This window comes from Moschus berezovskii, chromosome 7, assembly GCF_049115385.1.
Source record: "Moschus berezovskii isolate FMDL1 chromosome 7, NW_MosBer_1.0, whole genome shotgun sequence".
In the NCBI taxonomy this organism is placed as follows: domain Eukaryota; kingdom Metazoa; phylum Chordata; class Mammalia; order Artiodactyla; family Moschidae; genus Moschus; species Moschus berezovskii.
The window spans coordinates 23,355,375-23,377,370 of NC_142466.1; the positions used below are offsets into that span (position 1 = coordinate 23,355,375).

Sequence of the window (21,996 nt, forward strand, 5' to 3'; positions counted from 1 at the left end):
ATTGTGATCCGCACAGTCAAAGGCTTTAGCATAGTCAATAAAACAGAAGAAGATGTTTTTCTGGAATTCCCTTGCTTTCTCTATGATCCAACGAATGTTGGCCATTTGATCTCTGGTTCCTCTGCTTTTTCTAAACCCAGCTTGTACATCTGGAAGCTCAGTTCATGTACTGCTGAAGTCTACCTTGAAGGTTTGAGCATAACCTTGCTAGCATGTGAAATGAGCACAAAATGTAAAAGTGAAAGTGAAGTCACTCAGTTGTGTCTGACTTTTTGCGACTCCATGGACTACAGCCCATGGAATTCTCCAGACCAGAAATCCGGAGTGGGCAGCCTTTCCCTTCTCCAGGGGATCTTTTCATCCCAGGGATCAAACCCAGGTCTCCTGCATTGCAGGCGGATTCTTTACTGGCTGAGGCACAAGGGAAGCCCAAGAATACTGGAGTGAGTAGTCTATCCCTTCTCCAGCGGATCTTCCCGACCCAGGAATCCAACCAGGGTCTCCTGCACTACAAGCGGATTCTTTACCAACTGAGCTATCAGGGAAGCCCCACCTGTACGCTTAATGGTACAGTTTAACATTCTTTGGCACTGCCCTTCTTTGGGACTGGAATGAAAACTGACCTTTTCCAGTCCTGTGGCCACTTCTGAGTTTTCCAAATTTGCTGACATATTTATTGCAGCACTTTAACAGTAACAGGCTTCCCTTGTGGTTCAGCTGGTAAAGAATCCGCCTGCAATGCGGGAGACCTGGGTCCAATCCCTGGGTTGGGAAGATCCCCTGAAGAAGGGAAAGGCTACCCACTTCAGTATTCTCGCCTGGAGAATTCCATGGACTGTGTAGTCCACGGGGTTGCAAAGAATCAGACATGACTGAGCGACTTTCACTTTCACAGTAACATCTTTTAGGATTTTAAATAGCTCAGCTGGAATTCCATCACTTCCAGTAACTTTGTTAATAGTAATGATTTTGAAGGCCCACTTGACTTCACACTTAAGGATGTCCAGTTCTAGGTGATTGACCACATCACCATGTTTATCCAGGTCATTAGGACCTTTTTTGTATAGTTGTTCTGTGTATTTTTGCCACTTCTTAATCACTTCTGCTATACTAGGTATATTATTTACAATCCCATACCTAACTCTTAGGAATATATAGTCAAGTGTTGATAATCCAATTAACATACTAACTGGTTTGCAGTTAATATGTGATATAAGTGCCATAGTAACCCACATTCCCCCTCTTTAGAGAGAAGCTGGTTAGAAATCTGTAATGCCCAAAGTCTTCCACCAAACACACACACACACACACACTGTAGCTCCCAAATTCATACCACAGCATCTCCACCCCAAGAGCTCTGGTTCCTGCCTTGGCTCTTCAAATGCCACTGCTAGGGAAAGCTGACAGAGGACTGGAATAATCAGTATTTGCCACTTCATTACTGGGCCCTCTGGGGAATAACTTTCTGTACCTTTTGTGACATTTATGACTTGATCCTCACTCCCCCACAACTCTACCACATAGCCCATGTTGAAGAAGTATAACTTAAGAAATCTGTGAGCAACTTTAACCCATTTTACTTGATTAAAAAAAAAAAACTTCTTGGCAAAATAAAATAAATTCTTGTTATTATACAACCATTTTAAGTTGCATAAAGCTTTTAGTTGGCTTTAATTCAATACTAACTATATTTAGTACTGTATAGTTTAGTATTTTAGCAGTTAAACTTAGTGATATCACAAAGAATTAAATAATAAACCCCAGGCAAAGAGTCCCTGAGACCCTAGTACTATATAAATACTGCTATATCTATTTTTTAGTCTATTATTATATATCATAAAAATATTAAAAAATTACCTTGGTGTTCTTCTAAATCCATGTCAAGTTGTCTAATTTCTTCATTAAATTGATTTATTTTTTCTTTTATATCTGTTAACCTGTTGAAAATATTAAACCTAATTAATCTATGGCAATTTTGCTATTCAATAAAAACATTTAGTGATGATATTACAAAATCTCTAATCTTTTCTAATGTGCAGAAATAATATTGATAAAAATATGCTTTATTCTGAGGACAGTACTATAAATTTTGAGATAAAAATATTTTTTCGTGATTCATCTTTAGAGTACAAGCGTATTCTGAGAACGTCAGCTTACCTGACTTCAACAGCAGACACTTCCCCAAAGTTCTTTTGAACTCTACTTGTCATACTAAGAAAATAAAAAATCTTTAGCAACCTTCTTTATGTAGGTTTGTATAAACTAAACTCAGTTAGCAAGTCTGTCTTAAAAGTTGGAAAATAACAGAAAATTTACCATTGAGAACAGATTATATGGGTTAAAATTTTCACAAAAGCAACTGTACTTATTACAATCATTAGAAAAAAACTAAGATCATAGCATCTGCTCCCATCACTTCATGACAAATAGAAGGGGAAAAAATGGAAGCAGTGTCAGATTTTCTTTCCCTGGGCTCCAAAATCACTGCAGATGGTGACTGCAGCCATGGAATTTAAAGACGCTTACTCCTTGGAAGGAAAGCTGTGACAAACCCAGACAGTGCATTAAAAAGCAGAGACATCACTTCGCTGACAAAGGTCCGTATAGTCAAAGCTATGATTTTTCCAATAGTCATGTACAAATGTGAGTTGGACCATGGACCATAAAAAAGGTTGAGCACCAAAGAACTGATGTTTTTGAATTGTGGACTCTTGGGAGTCCCCTTGGACTGCAAGGAGATTCAACCAGTCAACTATAAGGGAAATCAATCCTGAATATTCTTTGGAAGAACTTATGCTGAACCTGAAACTCCAGTACTCCAGCCACCTGATGTGAAGAGCAGACTCACTGGAAAAGGCCCTGATGCTGAGAAAGATTGAAGACATAAGGAGAAAACAGGAAGCAGAGGATGAGACGGTTACATAGTATCACTGACTCAATGGACATGAATTTGAGCAAACTCCAGGAGATAATGAAGGACAGGGAGTCTGGCATGCTATAGCCCATGGGGTTGCAAAGAGTTGGACACGATTAGTGACTGAACAATAAGAACAAATAATAATCAAGATAGTATGGTACTGGAATAAGGCAAGATATATACAGCCATTGAATAGAATTGTTCTGAGTCTAGAAAAAGGACTATATCTATAAACATTGATTTTTGACAAAGGTGCCAAAACAATTTAACAGAGAAAGAACAGTAAACAACATTTGTTGAAAGAATATTTCAACAAATGGTACTGGGACAACTGGAAATGCACAAGGAAAAGAATACAATTGGACTCCTACCTCATACCATTCACAAAAATTAATGGATCTAAACACAAGAACTGCACGATAAAACAGTTAAATAAAAATAAAACATAAGCAAAAGTCTTTGTGAACCCGAATTAGGCACTAGTTTCTTAGATATGACACCAAAAGCACAAGTAACAAAAGAAAACAGCAAACCAGATATCATCAAAATTTAAAACTTCTGTGCTTCAACGAACACCATATAGAAAGTAAAAAGAAAATCCACATAATGGAAGAAAAATTTTGCAAGTCATTTACCTGATGAAAGAGTCTATTTAGAATATATAAAGAACTCTTCCAATTCAATAATAAGCCAATAAATGGACTCCTTTGACTGTCCAGTGGTTAAGACTCTGCACTTCCAATGGAAGGGACTCCAGTTCAATCCTTGGTCAGGGAACTAAGATCCCGCGTGGCACAGTCAAAAATAAGGTAATAACCCAATTTAAAATTCGGAGGACTTCCCTGGTGGCCCAGTGGTTAAGAATTTACCTGTCAATGCTGGGGACACGGGTTCAATCCCCAGTCTGGGAACTAAGATCCTACAGGCCATGGGGCAACTAAGTCCATGAGCCACAACTACTGAGCTTCCACACCCTAGAGACAGCGCTCCACAGCAACAGAAGTCACTGTAAGAAGCCCATGCATTGCACCTAGAGATTAACTCCTGCTCTCCACAACTAGAGAAAGCCAGCATACAGCAACAAAGAGCCCATGCACTGTAAGGAAGACCCAAAGCAGCCAAAACACAAATAAAATTAATAAAACTGAATGGCAAGGAATGTGAACAGTTATTTTTCCAAAGAATATATACATATGATGAATAAGTGCATGAAAAAAGGTTCAACATCATTACTCATCAGGAAAATGCAAATCAATGAAATACCACTTCACACACACTATAATGGCTATAATTAAAAAAAAGGTAATGACAAGTGTTGATAAAGTCATGGACAAACTGGAATACTTAGTCACTGCTGGTGAAAATGTAAAATGGTTTAGCAGCATTGGAAAATAGTCTGGCACCTCCTCAAAAAGTTAACTATAGTGTTATTGTATGAATCAGCATTCCCAGGTAAATTCCACTCGTGGTAAATACACAAGAGAAGCAAAAATATATGTCCACACAAAAATTTGTACATGAATGTTCATACCACCATGATCCATGACAGCCAAAACACAGAAACAATCCAAACTTCTACCAATTAATGAATTGACAAATAAATAAGGTATATCCATGCAATGGGGTATTAACTGGCAATAAAAATAAATAGGGTCTTCCCTTCTGTTGTTGGAAGAGGGTGTTTGCTATGACCAGTGCATTCTCTTGGCAAAATTCTATTAGCCTTTGCCCTGCTTCATTGTGTACTCCAAGGCCAAATTTGCCTGTTACTAAGGTATTTCTTGACTTCCTACTTTTGCATTCCAGTCCCCTATAATGAAAAGGACATCGTTTTTGGGTGTGAGTTCTAGAAGGTCTTGTAGGTCTTCATAGAACCATTCTACTTCAGCTTCTTCAGCAATACTGGTCGGGGTATAGACTTGGGTTACTGTGATAATGAATGGTTTGACTTGGAAACTAACAGAGATTATTCTGTCATTTTTGAGATTGCATCCAAGTACTGCATTTTGGACTCTTTTGTTGACTATGATGGCTACTCCATTTCCTCTAAGAAATTCTTGCCCACAGTTCAGTTCAGTTCAGTCGCTCAGTCGTGTCCGATTCTCCGCGACCCCATGAATCACAGCACGCCAGGCCTCCCTGTCCATCACCAACTTCCGGAGTTCACTCAGACTCATGCCCACAGTCGGTGATGCCATTCAGCCATCTCATTCTCTGTCGTCCCCTTCTCCTCCCGCCCCCAACCTTTCCCAGCATCAGAGTCTTTTCCAGTGAGTCAACTCGTCGCATGAGGTGGCCAAAGTATTGCAGTTTCAGCTTTAGCATCAGTCCTTCCAATGAACACCCAGGATTGATCTCCTTTAGAATGGACTGGTTGGATCTCCTTGCAGTCCAAGGGACTCTCAAGAGACTTCTCCAACAACACAGTACAAAAGCATCAATTCTTCGGCGATCAGCTTTCTTTACAGTCCAACTCTCACATCCATACATGACCACGGGAAAAACCATAGCCTTGACTAGATGGACCTTTGATAGCAAAGTAATGTCTCTGCTTTTTAATATGCTGTCTAGGTTGGTCATAACTTTCCTTCCAAGGAGCAAACATCTTTTAATTTCATGGCTGCAATCACCATGTGCAGTGATTTTAGAGCCCAGAAAAATAAACTCTGACACTGTTTCCACTGTTTCCCCATTTATTTGCCATGAAATGATGGGACCAGATGCCATGATCTTAGTTTTCTGGATGTTGAGCTTTAAGCCAACCTTTTCACTCTCCTCTTTCACTTTCATCAAGAGTCTTCTTAGTTCCTCTTCACTTTCTGCCATAAGTGTGGTGTCATCTGCATATCTGAGGTTATTGATATTTCTCCCGGCAATCTTGATTCCACCTTGTTCTTCCTCCAGCCCAGCATTTCTCATGAGGTACTCTGCATATAAGTTAAATAAGTAGGGTGATAATATACAGCCTTGACGTACTCCTTTTCTATTTGGAACCAGTCTGTTGTTCCATGTCCAGTTCTAACTGTTGCTTCCTGACGTGTATACAGGTTTCTCAAGAGGCAGGTCAGGTGGTCTGGTATTCCCATCTCTTCAAAATTTTCTACAGTTTATTGTGATCCACACAGTCAAAGGCTTTGGCATAGTCAATAAAGCAGAAATAGATGGTTTTCTGAAACTCTCTTGCTTTTTCATTGATCCAGCGGATGTTGGCAATTTGATCTCTGGTTCCTCTGCCTTTTCTAAGACCAGCTTGAACATCTCGAAGTTCACGGTTCACATATTGCTGAAGCCTGGCTTGGAGAATTTTGAGCATGACTTTACTAGCGTGTGATATGAGTGCAATTGTGTGGTAGTTTGAGCATTCTTTGGCATTGCCTTTCTTTGGAATTGGAATGAAAACTGACCTTTTCCAGTCCTGTGGCCACTGTTGAGTTTTCCAAATTTGCTGGCATATTGAGTGCAGCACTTTCACAGCATCATCTTTCAGGATTTGAAATAGCTCCACTGGAATCCAATCACCTCCACTAGCTTTGTTCCTAGTGATGCTTTCTAAGGCCCACTTGACTTCACATTCCAGGATGTCTGGCTCTAGGTGAGTGATCACACCATCGTGATTATCTTGGTCATGAAGATCTTTTTTGTACAGTTCTTCTGTGTATTCCTGCCACCTCTTCTTAATATCTTCTGCTTCTGTTAGGTCCATACCATTTCTGTCCTTTATCAAGCCCATCTTTGCATGAAATGTTCCCTTGGTATCTCTAATTTTCTTGAAGAGATCTCGAGTCTTTCCCGTTCTGCTGTTTTCCTCTATTTCCTTCCATTGACTGTTGAGGAAGGCTTTCTTATCTCTCCTTGCTATTCTTTGGAACTCTGCATTCAGATGCTTATATCTTTCCTTTCTCCTTTGCTTTTCGCTTCTCTTCTTTTCACAGCTATTTGTAAGGCCTCCTCAGACAGCCATTTTGCTTTTCTGCATTTCTTTTTCATGGCGATGGTCTTGATCCCCGTCTCCTGTACAATGTCATGAACCTCCGTCCATAGTTCATCAGGCACTCTATCTATCAGATCTAGTCCCTTAAATCTATTTCTCACTTCCACTGTATAATCATAAAGGATTTGATTTAGGTCATACCTGAATGGTCCAGTGGTTTTCCCTACTTTCTTCAATTTAAGTCTGAATTTGGCAATGAGGAGTTCATGATCTGAGCCACAGTCAGCTCCAGGTCTTGTTTTTGCTGACTGTACATAGCTTCTCCACCTTTGGCTGCAAAGAATATAATCAATCTGATTTCGGTGTTGATCATCTGGCAGACCATGCAGAAGCGCGCCAGCTGCAACAGATCGTGCAGAAGCGTGGCTGAGAGGAGCTACCCCTTGCCCATGGACAGGGGCAATGGCACAGGAGCGGCCTAGAGGAGCTACTCCAGCTCCAAGGTCAGGGGCGGTGGCCAAGAGGAGCTACCCCACGTCCGAGGTCACAGGTGATGGCTGAGAGGAGCTACCCTGTGTCTGAGGTCAGGGGCGGCAGCCGAGAGGAGCTACCACACATCCAAGGAGCCGAGAGGAGCAACCCCACGTTCAAGAAGTGGCAGCTATGCTGGTGCAGGAGGGCCGAGAGGAGCCTTGAACCCATGTTCAAGGTCAGAAGGGGCGGCCATGAGGAGATACCCCTAGTCCAAGGTAAGGAGCAGCTGCTGCGCTTTGCTGGAGCAGCCACAAAGAAATACCCCACGTCCAAGGTAAGAGAAACTCAATAAGATGGTAGGTGTTGCGAGAGGGCATCAGAGGGCAGACACACTGAAACCATAATCAAAGAAAATTAGCCAATCTGATCACACGGACCACAGCCTTGTCTAACTCAATGAAACTAAGATAATGGTGACCTCCTTCAAAAGGTCCCATGCACTTGCACTGGTACACTTCAGTGTCCCCAACCATAATGGAAACATTATGCTAAGTATAAGAATCCAGCCACATAGGACTATACATTGTATGCTTTCATTTATATGAAATGTCCAGAACAGGCTCACCTATAGAGACATAAAGCAGAGTGGTCACCTAGGCCTGGGAATTGGGAATGAGAGATGTGATGGGACATGGGTTCTTAGTGGGATGACTGAAGTGTTTGAAAATTGACTAAAGTGGTGGTTACACAATTCTGTGAATATACTAAAAACCTCTGAATTGTACACTTTAAATATGTGAATTGTATAGTATGGATTCAGTTCAGTTCAGTCGCTCAGTCGTGTCAATAAAGCTGTTTTTAAAAAGTAATTATACTACGTAATGGCTCCTAACTAAACATTCAAAGAATTATTTAAAGCTATAAATAAAACTGAAAGCTTCATTGCCACTATGAACCACTGAAAAGAAAGACTAACAATATGCATCTCTTATACACTTAGACTACAATTTAAAAGATGAGAAATGAATGTAAAATGTCCTAATGTAAATGTACTTACTGCCGCTCCATGCTGGCTATTTCCTGATTATCTTCTTTAACCTATAAATGTATAAAGAGAAAACGGAATTTAAAGAACTGTCCATCTTAAAGAGATTTTCCTTCCAAGGCATGTGCTAAAATGTCAAATCTAGTCTCTTCCTTTTAACTTATTTCTTAAATTCAACCTTTTAAGTTAAAAGGAACATCACTGGGGGACTAGTCACAGATTTTTCTTTCCTCCTCAAAGGAAGAGTGGTGACTGACATATCCATACCTATCCAACAAAGCACAATGAGATTAATACATTTTCAGGACCGAATCAGTTTAAATAAATATCTAGGATGTTTGAGCCTGTCTCCCTACCCCTGCTCCCCCTGTTACCGACTCCCAACCCACACACAAAGTAGGGTTGCCAGATTTAGCAATCCCCATTACATTTCAATTTCAGAAAAACAATGAGTAACTTTTGTGGTATGTATATACTATGCAGTATTTGGAATACACTTATCATCTTTATGTATATATTTATCCTGAAAGATTACTCATTGCTTATCTGAAATTCAAATTTAACTTGATCATTCTATATTTTATTTAGCAATTCTATCCCGGGATCACTCTTTAGTCCCCTGCCTTCAACGATCTCTTTCCAAGGAGTTTCAGAGATTCTAGATTATAATACCTTTATAGAATGATTCTAATACTTAAATAGCTCTTGTGTGTACTAAGTCGCTTAATTTGTGTCCGACTCTTGTGACTCTATGGACTTAGCCCACCAAGCTCCCCTGTCCACGGGATTCTCCAAGCAAGAATATGGAGATGGTTGCCATGCCTTCTTCCAGAGAATCTTCCCAACCCAGGGATCGAACCTGCACCTCTTGTGTCTCCTACACTGGCAGGCAGGTTCTTTACCACTAATGCTACCTGGGAAGCCTGAGGTGATCCTTACTGTTCTTGCAAACCCACTGGATTCAGTCTAACAAAGGAGTCCTATTTACAGGTTATTCACTAGAGCTGTTTCCCAAATACATAGGCTCCTAAGGGCTACTTTGGCCACCTCATGCGACGAGTTGACTCACTGGAAAAGACTCTGATGCTGGGAAGGATTGAGGGCGGGAGGAGAAGGGGACGACAGAGAATGAGATGGCTGGATGGCATCACCGATTTGATGGACATGAGTTTGAGTGAACTCTGGGAGTTGGTGATGGACAGGGAGGCCTGGCGTGCTGTTATTCATGGGGTTGCAGACAGTCGGACACAACTGAGTGACTGAACTGAACTGAACTGAAGGGTTGTATGTTTAGGGTATTTTAGGGTGTCTCAGGATAAATAATAGGCTAAATTAAAGCCAGCCTTGGGGCAGTAAGAAAACTACTGAACACACGTGATACAACATGCTGACATACTATGATCTCACAGGACATTTTAATCATTCTCCTTCCATTTAAAGTCCAGAAAAAAAGTAAGTTCCCTTTCCAATGTCCTGCCTTTGAAGAGAAAGGGGGGGTCTCAAAAAATGTGAGACTTTAAGAAGTAGATGAGAGGGTGACATTTTAAATCCATTCACTTTCATCGAGGCACTGACAGAAATAACCCCACAAAGTCATCAGGCTTGGGGCACTTAATTTTCTAAACATGAGGCCTAAAGTGAATAATGGAACACATTTTCAGTAAGACTGTCTAATTATTTACTGACCAATAAGAAGAGTTTTTCTTGTAAGGAACCAAAAACATGAAAAAATGATCAAATATGCATAAAGACCATACAAAATTAGGATTTAAGTTAAAAAAAATAAAATGTTTTTATGTGAGAAATTACTTTTATCTAGATTTTCTTGGTCAAGCAGTTCATATTAATTTAAGTGGAGTTTGCTTTTCACTGTTTTGTTTTTTAAATAAGCTTATTGGCTTTCTGTTCAATGCAAATGCATTAAATAAAACAAATGGATACATTTACCAAATTCTGACATTTTAAAATAAGTATGCTTGTTTTTCCTACCTGCTTGAGTAATCTCTCTCTTTCTTCCATTGGAGATCCCATATTTTTGTCTTCTGCAATCATCTGATCTCGATGGGACTCCAACTCATAAAGTTTTTCATGTAACAATACAGCCTCCTGTTTTACCTGGGAGTGTGCTATTTCCTAAAGAGAATTAAAAAAAATAATTTTAGTATTTTATCAAAAACTATTCAAATAGTTTTCAGTTTATAACTAAGGACAAATTTAAACTACCAGCTTTTTAAAATAGAGATATCAAGTATCTAGAATACTCAAGAATGCTACAAATTCTAAATACTGAAAAATAAAAATAAATCCCTATATACGTTTGTCAGCTATTCAGTCTAAGATTCACAAGAAGGTGGTAGCTTTAGTTTATTTTAGTTTCTAAATATAAGACCTAAACAAAGATACAGACATCTCTACCAGTGGGAAGATAATAAAGAAAACGAAATGATATACGTATGACTTGAACCACAAAACCCAATCCAACGTCCAAAGAACTGATCTCTAGAGGGAAGCTATTTTCCCCTAAATAGATCATATATATGCTTTCCTACAATGTTATGAGTTGAATTATATCCCCCAAAAATATACATTGAAGTCCTAATCTCCAGCACCTGTGAACGTGACCTAATTTGAAATGCAGTCTGTGCAGATTTAATTAACTTCTGATATCTTGAGGTCATTAAGGTGAACCTTAATCCAGTATAACTGCTGTCTTTATTGGAAAAGATAAAAACAGATATACATCAGGACAAAACAGAGATACATACACACACACACACAGATACATGAGGAGAACGCCATTTGATGACACCAGCAAAGAATACAGTGATACAGATACAAGTTAAGGAGGAAATACCAAGGACTGACAGCCAGCACCAGAAGCCAGGAACAGGCAAGGAAGGATTCTACCTAGTGTTCCAGAGAAAGCAAGTCTCTGCTGATACTTTAAGATCTTTAGCCTCCAGAAGTATTAGAATATTTGTTCTGTTGTTTTATGTCACTCAGTTTGTAATACTTTATTACAGCAGCACTAAGAAACTAGTAGAAATGAGTAGTAAAATTATCACGTATTCACCACTGTTCTGTTCACAAAGAGAAAATAAGGGATAGCATAATTTCAAAAGAAAATAAAAAGAGCTAGGGGTGTTAGTGGCGATTATAATGATGAAAATTACATTTGAAGCTACTATTTATTAAGAATGTATTCTGTGGCAGGCACTATACTTCAAAGTCTTTATATACCTTATATATATACTTTATATGGAAGTATATGTACTTATATATATAGACTTTATACTTCATATTCTCTTAACACTCAAAGAAACTCTGTAAGACCATTAATTGTTTTACAGATGTGAAAATTGATTATCCGAGATCTAAAGAATTTTTCTAAGTTAACAAAAATAAAAGTTAATGCTGATATCTGAAACCAGGCCCACATAATTAACAAGATTTTTAAGAGGGAAGAGCTCCTCCTTCTTGAAAGCAAAAGAGAAAGAATAATAAAAAAAGGAAAAAGTGAACAAGAGGAAATGTCTGAAAGTCCATAGGCAAAGGGTTATATACACAGCTTAAGTATTCAGTTCAGTTCAGTTCAGTCGCTCAGTCGTGCCTGACTTGGTACAAAAGTAATTGCGGTTTTGGACCATGAATTTTCAATCATTATACCTAAGCTCAAACACATCTTTATTAATGAAAATAGGAACACACATTTTTGCTAATGAGAAATAAGTTTGTTTATTCCTGTAGTATAAAAATCCGTGCTTCAGGATTCGACTAGCTCTTGGAAAGCATTTTCTGCCTCCTGCTGGTTGTGGAAGCACTGTCCCTGCAAAAAGTTGTTGAAATGCTTGAAGAAGTGGTAGTCAGTTGGTGAAAGGTCAGGTGAATATGGTGCATGAGGCAAAACTGCTGCTGCTGCTGCTGCTAAGTCACTTCAGTCGTATCCGACTCTGTGTGACCCCACAGACGGAAGCCCACCAGGCTCCCCTGTCCCTGGGATTCCCCAGGCAAGAACACTGGAGTGGGTTGCCATTTCCTTCTCCAATGTGTGAAAGTGAAAAGTGAAAGTGAAGTCGCTCAGTCGTGTCCGACCCAAATTGTTCAACTTTCGAAGCATTGGTTGTGCAACATGGTGGTCGGGCATTGTCATGGCAAAGAATTGGGCCCTTTCTGTTGAATCCTTTCTGGATTCAGAAAGCTGTAGAGAATCAGATGGGCTGCAGACCACCAAATAGTGACTAAGACCTTTTTACGGTATACGTTTGGGTTGGGGAGGTGCTTTGAAGCTTCTTCTCAGTCCCACCACTGAACTGGTCGTCGCCAGTTGTCACATAAAAATTCACTTTTCATTGCATGTCACAATCCAATCAAGATATAGTTCATTGTTGTTGCATAGAATAAGAGAAGACAACACCACTTCAGGATGATGATTTTTTTGATTTTCGGTCAGTTCACAAGGAACCCACTTATCGAGCTTTTTCACCTTTCCAATTTGCTTCAAATGCTGAATGACTATAGAATGGTTGATGCTGAGTTCTTAGGCAATTTCTTGTGTAGATGTAAGAGGATGAGCTATGATGATAGATCTCAACTGGTTGTTGTCAATTTCCGATGCCTGGCCACTTCACTCCTCATCTTCAAGGCTCTCATCTTCTTTGCAAAACTTCTTGAATCACCACTGCACTGTCTGACTGTTAGCAATTCCTGGGCCAAATGCAATGCTAATGCTGTGAGTTGTGTCTGCTGCTTTATGACCCATTTTGAACTCGAATTTAAAAAAACTGCTCCAATTTGCTTTTTGCCTAACATCATTTCTACATTCTAAAATAAATATAAAATTAATAGCAAGCAATAAGTCATTAACAAGAAAACATGAGGCAAGAAATATGCATTAAAATGATGTATAACATAACCACATTTATTTAGGAATGTATTCCAATATCAAATGGCAAATTTCAACAATTCAAAGCCACAGTTACTTTTGTACCAACTGAACAATATATTAGCTTTAGGTGAAAAGTCATGATAATAAAACATCAATAGAAAAAAATGCAGACATTTTGAGGTATCACTCTTCACCGTATCTTCCCCTTCCATTTTACTTAACCACTTATAGACATGTTCAAATTTCATCTGGATAAAACCATTCCTGAAGACTCAAGCTCATGTTGATCCTTCACCTGATTTTTTTTCACACCCCTGTGAACTGAATCAACAATATTTAGCATGGTAGTTAGCTTACAGCAGATATTAAATAAATACTTGTTGAATGATACTTGACAATATGTTGTTTTAAAGAACAAGTCCACCCCCCACCAAAAAACCCACAAAGGAATCCAGCTAAGGTTAAACAGAATTAGGATTTACATTTTCTTCACTTGAGAATATTGTAACATTTCTTTAAATTCATATCGTTTTAGGCATATATGTACTAATGCCAAAAACAGTGAAATAAAAAATTTACTTCAAAAAAGAAATAAAAGGAATCCAGATCAGAAAAGAAGAAGTAAAGCTCTCACTGTTTGCAGATGACATTATACTATACATAGAAAACCCTAAAGACACTATCAGAAAATTATTAGAGCTAACCAGTGAATTTAGCCAAGTCACAGGATACAAAATCAATACAAAGAAATCACTTGCATTCCTACATACTAACAATGAAAAATCAGAAATAAAAATCAAGAAATTCACCATTGCAACAAAAACATAAAATATCTAGGAATAAACCTATCTAAGGAAGCAAAAATAACTGTATACAGAAAATTATAAGACATTGGTGAAAGAAATCAAAGACAACATAAACAGATGGAGAGATATTCCATGTTCCTGGGTAGGAAGAATCAATATTGTGAAAATGACTATACTACCAAATGCTGTCTACAGATTCAATGCAATCCCTATCAAATTACCAACGGCATCTTTACAGAACTAGAACAAAAAATTTCACATTTCATATGGAAACACAACCCCAAATGGCCAAAGCAGTCTTGAGAAAGAAGAATGGAGCTCGAGGAATCAACCCTCCTGACTTCAGATTATACTACAAAGCTACAGTCATCAAGATAGTATGGTACTGGCACAAACACAGAAACAGAAACACAGACCAATGGAACAAGATAGAAAGCCCAGAAATAAACCCATGTACCTATGGGTACCTTATTTTTGACAAAGGAGGCAAGAATATACTTTTGTATATATTTTGTATATATTTGTATATTTTATATATCTGTATACTTTGCATATATTTTGTCAAAAAATGGGGCAAAGATAGCCTCTTCAAAACTGGTGCTGGGAAAACTGGACAGCTACATGCAAAAGAATGAAGTTAGAACACTTCCTAACATCATACAGAAAGATAAACTCAAAATGGATTAAAGACCTAAATGTAAGACCAGAAACTATAAAACTCTTAGAGGGAAACATAGGCAGAACACTTGATGACATAAATCAAAGCAAGATCCTCTATGACCCACCTCCGAGAGTAATGGAAATAAAAACAAAAGTAAACTTGGGACTTGATTAAACTTAAAAACTTTTGCACAGCAAAGGAAACTATAAGCAAAGTGAAAAGACAACCCTCAGAATGGGAGAAAATAATAGCAAATGCAACAACTGATAAAGGATTAATTTCCAAAATATACAAGCAGCTCATACAACTCAATGCCAGAAAAACAAACAACCCAATCAAATAGTGGGAAAAAGACTTAAACAGACATTTCTCTAAAGAAGACATACAGATGGCTAACAAACACATGGAAAGATGCTCAATATCACTCATTATTCAGTTCAGTTACTCAGTCGTGTCCGACTCTTTGCAACACTATGAATCACAACACGCCAGGCCTCCCTGTCCATCACCAACTCCCGGAGTTCACTCAAACTCATGTCTATCGAGTCAGTGATGCCATCCAGCCATCTCATTCTCGGTCGTCCCCTTCTCCTCCTGCCCCCAATCCCTTCCAGCATCAGAGTCTTTTCCAGTGAGTTAACTCTTCGCATGAGGTGGCCAAAATATTGGAGTTTCAGCTTCAACATCAATCCTTTCAATGAACACCCAGGATTGATCTCCTTTAGAATGGATTGGTTGGATCTCCTTGCAGTCCAAGGGACTCTCAAGAGTCTTCTCCAACACCACAGTTCAAAAGCATCAATTCTTTGGCGATCAGCTTTCTTCACAGTCCAACTCTCACATCCATACATAACCACTGGAAAAACCATAGTCTTGACGAGACGGACCTTTGTTGGCAAAGTAACGTCTCTGCTTTTTAATATGCTGTCTAGGTTGGTCATAACTGTCCTTCCAAGGAGTAAGTGTCTTTTCATTTCATGGCTTCAATCAGCATCTGCAGTGATTTTGGAGCCCAAAAAAATAAAGTCTGACACTGTTTCCACTGTTTCCCCATCTATTTCCCACGAAGTGATGGGACCAGATGCCATGATCTTAGTTTTCTGGATGTTGAGCTTTAAGCCAACTTTTTCACTCTCCTCTTTCACTTTCATCAAGAGGCACTTTAGTTCCTCTTCACTTTCTGCCATAACGGTGGTGTCATCTGCATATCTGAGGTTATTGATATTTCTCCCGGCAATCTTGATTCCAGCTTGTGCGTCATCCAGCCCAGCATTCCTCATGATGTACTCTGCATATAAGTTAAATAAGCAGGGTGACAATATACAGCCTTGACGTACTCCTTTACCTATTTGGAACCAGTCTGTTGTTCCATGTACAGTTCTGACTGCTGCTTCCTGACCTGCATATTGGTTTCTCAAGAGGCAGGTCAGGTGGTCTGGTATTCCCATCTCTTTCAGAATTTTCCAGTTTATTGTGATCCACACAGTCAAAGGCTTTGGCATAGTCAATAAAGCAGAAATAGATGTTTTTCTGGAACTCTCTTGCTTTTTCATGATCCAGCAGATGTTGGCAATTTGATCTCTGATTCCTCTGCCTTTTCTAAAACTAGAGAAATGTAAATCAAAACTACAATGAAATATCACCTCACACTGATCAGAATGGCCATCATCAAAAAGTCTACAAACAATAAGTGCTGGAGTGGGTACAGAGAAAAGGGAACCCTCTGGAGAAGGGGTTCCCTTTTCTCCAAACCCTCCTGCACTGTTGGTAGGAATGTAAATTGATACAGCCACTATGGAACAGTATGGAGATTCCTTAAAAAAACTAGGAATAAAACTACCATATGACCCAGGATTCCCACTCCCATGCATATACCCTGAGGAAACCAAAATTGAAAAAGACACATGTACCCCAATGTTCACTGCAGTACTATTTACAATAGCTAGAACATGGAAGCAACCTAGATGTCCATCAACAGATGAATGAATAAGTTGTGGTACATATGCACAATGGAATATTACTCAGTCATGAAAAGGAACACACTGGAGTCAGTTCTAATGAGGGGGATGCACCTAGAGCCTATTTACAGAGTGAAGTAAGTCAGAAAGAGAAAGATAAATATTGTATACTAACACACATATACAGAATCTAGAAATATGGTACCAAAGAATTTATTTGCAGGGCAGCAGTGGAGAAGCAGACATAGAAAACAGACTTAGGGACACAGGGAGAGGGGAGGAGAGGGTGAGATATATGGAGAGAGTAACATGGACACTTATATTACCATATGTAAAATATAGAGCCAATGAGACCATATGTAAAATATAGAGCCAATGAGAATTTGCTGTATGTCTCAGGGAACTCAAACAGGAGCTCTGTATCAACCTAGAGGGGTGGGATGGGGAGGGAGATAGGAGGGAGGTTCAAGAGGGAGCGGACATGTGTATACCTATGGGTGATTCATGTTGAGGTTTGACAGAAAACAACAAAATTCTGTAAAGCAATTATCCTTCAATTAAAAAATAAATTAATTTTAAAGAAAAAGAACAAGTTCCCCCCTCGCCAAAAAAAAACCTCACAAAGGAATTCAGCTAAACAGAATTAGGATTTACTTTTTCTTCATTTGAGAATATTGTACATTTTTTTAAATTCATGTAATTTTAGGCATATATATATATATATATACACTAATGCCAAAGAAGAGTGGCATCAATACAAACATGAAAAGCAAGGGTACCCTTTACACCTTTCTGTGGAAACTGAATCTGCCAATGAAATAAGACACAACTCTCTCCTATACACCCTAAAAAAAAGATAGTGATGAATTTGAGAACAGGCTATATTAACACTAAATGCAGTCTTTATTTCTTGAAGCATATTCTTATTACCATAGAGATAAAGGAAAATAAAAATTATGTGTATCCACATATAGACAACTGGACAGAGAAAATCATCTTAATATTTTTGTGCAAATTATTTTTTCAATAGCAAACTTCCAAAAGAATGATTAAAAATATTCATGTTTATTTCTTTTGCAAGGTAGGTGACAGAAATCTTGTCAATGTACAATTGTTACTAGCCCTATCATCGTGATAGCTACCTGAATACATAGGAAATCAAGAAAGGCAGGCCAGATTTGATAGACAGACGATGGGAAGGTAGTTTGCAGAAAAAGAGTACATTGGTCAACAAATAAAGAGAAACTCCACATTTTGTATAAATAAACGAACATTAAAATACTTTTAAATTATTAAACTAGCAAAAATGCAAACGATGAATTGATAATGCATGCTGTTAATGAATATACAGGGAAACACATACTTTCATACACTGGGATTAGGAGTATAAAATGAAACAAGCTTTTTGGAAGGCAATTTGGCAATGTCACAACATTTTAGAAGTTTGTAACTTTTTACCCAATGTGAGCAATTTATTTTAAGATAGAGGTTAAAGTGTCTGCCTCCAATGTGGGAGACCCGGGTTCGATCCCTGGGTCGGGAAGATCCCCTGGAGAAGGAAACGGTAACCCACTCCAGTATTCTTGCCTGGAGAATCCCATGGACGGAGAAGCCTGGTAGGCTACAGTCCACGGGGTCGCAAAGAGTCGGACACAACTGAGCGACGGAACGGAACGGAACAGATACTCATAGTAACTCAGGAAAAATGTGTATTTTTACTACAACATTGTTTTATAATCTCAAAAAACTATGAAAAACCTAGTCATCTACAAGGCTGTGCTATATATAATTATATAATGTAGTACAGTGCAGTAATTTCAAATAATGCGGGAGATATCTTAAGAGCTGATATGAACAGACATTTGAGAGAGAATGTTAGATTAAAAAAAAGAAAAGCTGCAGACAGCATATCCAGTGTATATCCAACTTGAGGTTTTTCTCAACAGTAAAACAAAGAGGATTACAGGATTGTTGTGAAGGTAAAATGACAATGCTGGTGACACATATAAAGAGCTCAAACAAGCACATGATAAGCACTCAGCAAATGTAAGAGAAACTCTGTCTAGAAAGAGAGAAAAGAAATAGGCATTTTTACATTCATCTTATTTAATATTTTATAACAAATATGTTTTGTGAACTTTAAAATGCTTTAGATAAATAATAAAGCAAATGCGAGCTTTTATCTCTTTAACGAACTGACCTCCCCTTCTTCATTTGTTTTTAGTCTCTTGTTCACGTTTTTAAATTACCATTAGATTTTGTGTGCCTCAGCAGGCACCCTGATTTTTGTACAGGTAGGTACTCAATAACTGAATCTGCCATGATGTGTTAAGTCACTTCAGTCATGTCCTGACTCTTTGAGACCCTTTGGACTGCAGCCTGACAGCCTCCTCTGTCCATGGGTTCTCCAGGCAAAAACACTGGAGAGGTTTCCATGCCCACTGAATCTACTTTTTTACTAAACTAGGATACCTGAAGTTCTGAATGGGAAAAAAATATATTATACTCCTGTTAATAAACTACTAAATAAATATATACCTGAATGTGTTCCATTAATACACTCAACTGAATTACCTTTTGTAGCTGAGTAATATGAAAACTTTTACTTCATTTTATACTTACAGATTCCAAGCTCTCTTTTTTCATATTCAGTGAATCTAGTTGTTGCTGAAGTGTATCTAATTCCTAAGAAGGGAAAAAAAGCAAATATATATGCAAATTACATTAAGAATAATTTATTTATCAACATTTCAAATATATGTGAAGTAACTTTTGTAAACATTTTCAACCCATATCTTATAATCTGACTAGAATTTAACATCCATTATTTCTATTTTGCCAATTTATTTCATCATTATTAAAAACCTTACCATGCTCTCTCTACCTTCTAAATACTTCATGAATTTTTAAAAGGAAGCCAGAACTTTTCAGTGAATCATCACTGTGTTCTGGTAATATCAAGTATCAGAAGACTTTAAATAAATGATGTTACTGTTAGAAGTTATAATTTTTATTTGACTTTTTAACCATTTTTCCATATTTTTTGACCATATTCTCTTAAGGCCAAGACCTATAGCAATTTACATGGCTCTCTTAGGGATAAGACCCTTCAACTGTTTACCACTGACTTGAACATAACAGGTTTGAACTGCATGGGTCCACTGACATACAGATTTTTTTCAAGCAATATGTACTACTCAGTCCAAAGATGGCTGAATCTATGGATGTGAAACCTCAGACATTAAGTTATACACAGGTTTTAAACTGCACAGGGGTTGCCGTGCTACCCATTCAAAAATCCCTGTGCAATATTACTTTGATATTTCCAAAAATACTTTGATATTATTTCAGCATTTTATAACACTCTTTCATCAATGTTTTATTATGTTTCATAAATTGTGTCTGAAATAAAAAGTTAAATTGTCAATAAAGGATTATCTGAGAAACTAAAACTATATTCATTGGTATTTGTGGGGACTAATTCTCTTTTAATTGCTTGCTTAAGGAAAATCTGGGCATGAAAGGTCAATAATACACTGCAAATCTGAGTCACCATTATGACTGAATGCTGAGAACAGTCTCAATAACCCCTCAGTACGCATTCAAATTGCTTACCATAATTAGGGGTCAATAGCTGTTCAAACTGAGGACATAGCAAGTAAAAGGTGTTTATTAGGAAGGAAGAAAAGGAAAGAAAGTAAATATCCATATGGCTCTGTTGTTTATGGCCTTTTAATGTTTTCATTAAAAGCTCATTAAAAAATAAGTGGTTCATGTATTGATATCTTTATGACCTGCAAAAATGAATGATGCATAGAACTGAATAATATAGTAAAAGTTATGTCACTATACAACATAAGAAAACAAAGTTTTCTAGATGAGTGTTTCCCAAATTTAAAGGTTTGTACGAATCATCTTGTTAAAATGAAGACTCTGTCAGTAGGTCTAGTCAAGCTCTCAGGGGATGCCAATCCTGCCCAATTTCAGAACATATTTTCAGTAGTAAGATTGCTGTAGCCCGGCACAGAGTAGTAGCTAGTATTACCTGCAATAATTTCTCATTTGTGGTTTTCATTTCTATATACTTTACTTGTTTTTCAGGAGACATATTTTTGATAATACCCTCTGCTGCTTGTTTTTCCTGTTCAATTTCTTCTTCTACACTTCTAATTTGTTTTTCCTTCCTGAAATCAAAAGTATGCAATACTCCTCTTACTATATTGAAGAGAAAATCAATTAACTTTACTCAGTCTCAATTACATAGGATACTTATAAGTTAGTCAACTGCAGTTTGTGATAACTCCTTATGCTGGTGTTGTTTAGTTGCATAGTTGTGTCTGACTCTTTTGCAATGCCATGGACTGCATCCTGCCAGACTCCTCTGTCCATGGGATTTCCCAGACAAGAATACCAGGGTTGCCATTTTCCTTCTCAGGGGATCTTCTCAACCCAGGGATTGAACCCGTGTCTTCGGCACTGCAGGCAGACTCTATCACTGAGCCACCAGAGAAGCACACACAGATGAACACAGAAATTTGGCCCCATCAACACAGACTTTTTTTTAGCATTCTTCTCTTCTCAATCCCCAAATCCTTCTATTTTCTTATTCTCCACCTTACTTTCTTGTAAGAAAATACAAAGTTTATCACAGAAAATCCTTAAAGTCTTATATATATCAGAATGCATTTGCACTTCTTGTATCATATTCTCAAGATTAACAAGAAAGTTAAATTTTAAAATAGTGGTTTTCAAATATCTTTTAGCTATAGAATTCTTTGATATCTTTGAAATCTCGTATGGAAGTTTACCAAATCATTTAAAGTAACACAGCTCTGATTACACTGCAGAGTAAGAAAATCAACAGTGTAATCTGATTTTAAAAGTTCATAGCTTTAGATTAATATATTTTCTTTAAATTCTTTATCTACTGCTTTAATTAAAATTGGTATATCAAAATTATCAACTTTTCTTTAGCACTGTAAAATAATCAGCTAATTTCCTTGAGAATATAATAGTAACATTACAAGTCTAATTATACAAGCAGTAATGGCACCCCACCCCAGTACTCTTGCCTGGAAAATCCCATGGATGGAGGAGCCTGGTAGGCTGCAGTCCATGGGGTCGCTAAGAGTCAGACACGACTGAGTGACTTCACTTTCACTTTTCACTTTCACACATTGGAGAAGGAAATGGCAACCCACCCCAGTATTCTTGCCTGGAGAATCACAGGGACGGGGGAGCCTTGTGGGCTGCCGTCTATGGGGTCACACAATGTCGGACACAACTGAGCAGTGTGATGTTAATTACAAACAATAACCA

General features: G+C 38.0%; 1 protein-coding gene across 3 annotated transcripts in view; it reads right to left on the minus strand.

Moving 5' to 3' along the window:
* Positions 1–21,996, minus strand: part of IFT74 (intraflagellar transport 74) — a 102,558-nt gene that overhangs the window by 42,822 nt on the left and 37,740 nt on the right. For all 3 annotated transcript variants that reach the window (XM_055428134.2, XM_055428132.2, XM_055428131.2), the window contains 5 exons: positions 20,723–20,861; positions 19,300–19,362; positions 10,357–10,500; positions 8,380–8,420; positions 1,858–1,937 (listed from right to left, as the gene is read on the minus strand). In XM_055428134.2, the coding sequence (XP_055284109.1) occupies positions 1,858–1,937; positions 8,380–8,420; positions 10,357–10,500; positions 19,300–19,362; positions 20,723–20,861 (467 nt within the window). The remainder of the gene's footprint in view (positions 1–1,857; positions 1,938–8,379; positions 8,421–10,356; positions 10,501–19,299; positions 19,363–20,722; positions 20,862–21,996) is intronic.